We start from the raw sequence: 851 nt of genomic DNA on the forward strand, positions 1-851 counted from the left end.
CGCGGTAAGTGCGTGTGCACAAGTAGTACTGTCATGGTGTTTGAGTGTGTATACTAGTATATATAAGCACGTACATACATGTTTTAAGACTTTAAGACGTGGATCATGCTCTGGCATTTGTGTTGATGAAGTATGCCTAGATATGCCTTTCGCCGATGACTTTCGATGTGTGTGAGTTGCTGCGATCGAAGTGAGAGGGGGAGTGCATATGTGTGTGTGAGAGAGAGAGGATGTGTGTGTGGCTGCAAAAAAAGGTGTCAAAATGTGTGTGCTTCGCACCATAAACTCATCAGTAAGTGATGCTAGTTGCATCTCTAAGACATTGTGCGGGTACTACACTGTGGTGCATACAATAGGGACCCCTCACGGATGGTTCTAATGTATATATTGGGATGTGTACATTAATTATATCTAATTATATGCGCACCTTCATACATATTTGTACGTGTGTATGTGTGCGTGTGATGCAAGGCTTGTGCTCACACCGCAACTACTTTATCTTCTCACTCAACTCAGGTGCCAAGAGACTTCTTCGGTAGGGTCGTAGAGGCCAAACCTGCAGCCGAGACTGTGCCGACGGACGCCGAAGGGAAACCAATAAGTATCAAACCCGAGGTGACCGTGTGGCTGAGTTACAACCAAGGTTTTACTAACGCTGTCAAGCGCCCGGTCAAGGTTACAGACCTTCTTTAGTGCTAAGCCTCGAATAGCGAGCGTAGTAACATGTGCCGTTCCTTAAATAGGTCAATATATATATATATATATATATACACACACACACATACATACATATATATATATATATATATATATATATATATATATATATATAGTATACGACGTACGACGAC

General features: G+C 42.3%; 1 protein-coding gene across 1 annotated transcript; it reads left to right on the forward strand.

The window, feature by feature from the left end:
• Positions 1–516: 516 nt before the first annotated feature.
• Positions 517–693, forward strand: SARC_11283 (hypothetical protein; the record flags this gene model as incomplete). Its single annotated transcript, XM_014294631.1, has 1 exon — positions 517–693. A coding segment is annotated over one exon (177 nt), but the record flags the coding sequence as incomplete, so codon positions are not given.
• Positions 694–851: the final 158 nt, after the last annotated feature.

This window comes from Sphaeroforma arctica (assembly GCF_001186125.1).
Source record: "Sphaeroforma arctica JP610 unplaced genomic scaffold supercont1.1609, whole genome shotgun sequence".
Taxonomy (NCBI): Eukaryota; class Ichthyosporea; order Ichthyophonida; genus Sphaeroforma; species Sphaeroforma arctica.